This window comes from Octopus bimaculoides, chromosome 11, assembly GCF_001194135.2.
Source record: "Octopus bimaculoides isolate UCB-OBI-ISO-001 chromosome 11, ASM119413v2, whole genome shotgun sequence".
Taxonomy (NCBI): Eukaryota; Metazoa; Mollusca; class Cephalopoda; order Octopoda; family Octopodidae; genus Octopus; species Octopus bimaculoides.
In genome coordinates, this window is record NC_068991.1 from 21,077,617 (window position 1) to 21,078,469 (window position 853).

The 853-nt window shown below is 32.1% G+C and overlaps 1 protein-coding gene across 1 annotated transcript in view; it reads right to left on the minus strand.

Moving 5' to 3' along the window:
• Positions 1 to 853, minus strand: part of LOC106869297 (organic cation transporter protein) — a 26,645-nt gene that overhangs the window by 20,573 nt on the left and 5,219 nt on the right. Inside the window, exon 2 of the mRNA XM_014914974.2 lies at positions 391 to 599. Coding sequence (XP_014770460.2) covers positions 391 to 599 — 209 coding nt within the window. The remainder of the gene's footprint in view (positions 1 to 390; positions 600 to 853) is intronic.

Here is an 853-nt window from a genome sequence, read left to right on the forward strand (position 1 = left end):
TATATAATTGCAGCGTGGAAGGTGTTTATAAGCCATTTAAGAAACACACAAAACTGTTACATTCACTTGAAGTGAATCTAACGGTTTTTGTGTTTCTTAAATGCCTATAAAGACCCTTCCATGCTGCACTTGTTTTCTCAGATCAGGTCGCTTGCTATGTATGTATGTATGTATGTATGTATGTATGTATGTATGTATGTATGCATGTATGTATGTATGTATGAATTTGTCTTATTTACAGTTATTTTCAATGCCCTTTTATACGTTAAAAAATAATAGACAACATTATACATTCTTGACAGCAGTCAGAACACAGAGATGACATAAACTTGAGATGAACACCTATCAGTTCTTAACAACAATTTAATACGGTAATAGAACTCAACCTACCTGTGACACTATAGACTTCTCAACTGGTGTGGTATAGTAATAACCATCCAGACAGTCCAGAGTTCGATTTTCGGTAGTAAGCCCACCATCGGTAATGATGATGTCTATGGAGCATTTATCATATATCAAACTGGCTTCATTAATCGATATGTTGTATTGATTGAGCTGAAACTCTGTCAGATTATTACATCTGTATTCAGGGGTGATGGCTGTGAAACAAGGCGGAGTAAGTGAGCTAAGTATAATATCATATGATCAGTTCACTTATAATTTGTTTAAATAATAGATAAAGTTTCAATTTTACTTCTAAATTTTTATAAATAGCGGAAGTGCTAAACGATACACATCTATACATCCAAACATACAAATATACGTTTATGCACATATGAGTTTGTGTTTTTGTGCATACGTCTTTTAAAAAGTACGTGTATATATACATATATATATATATCCATATATATAT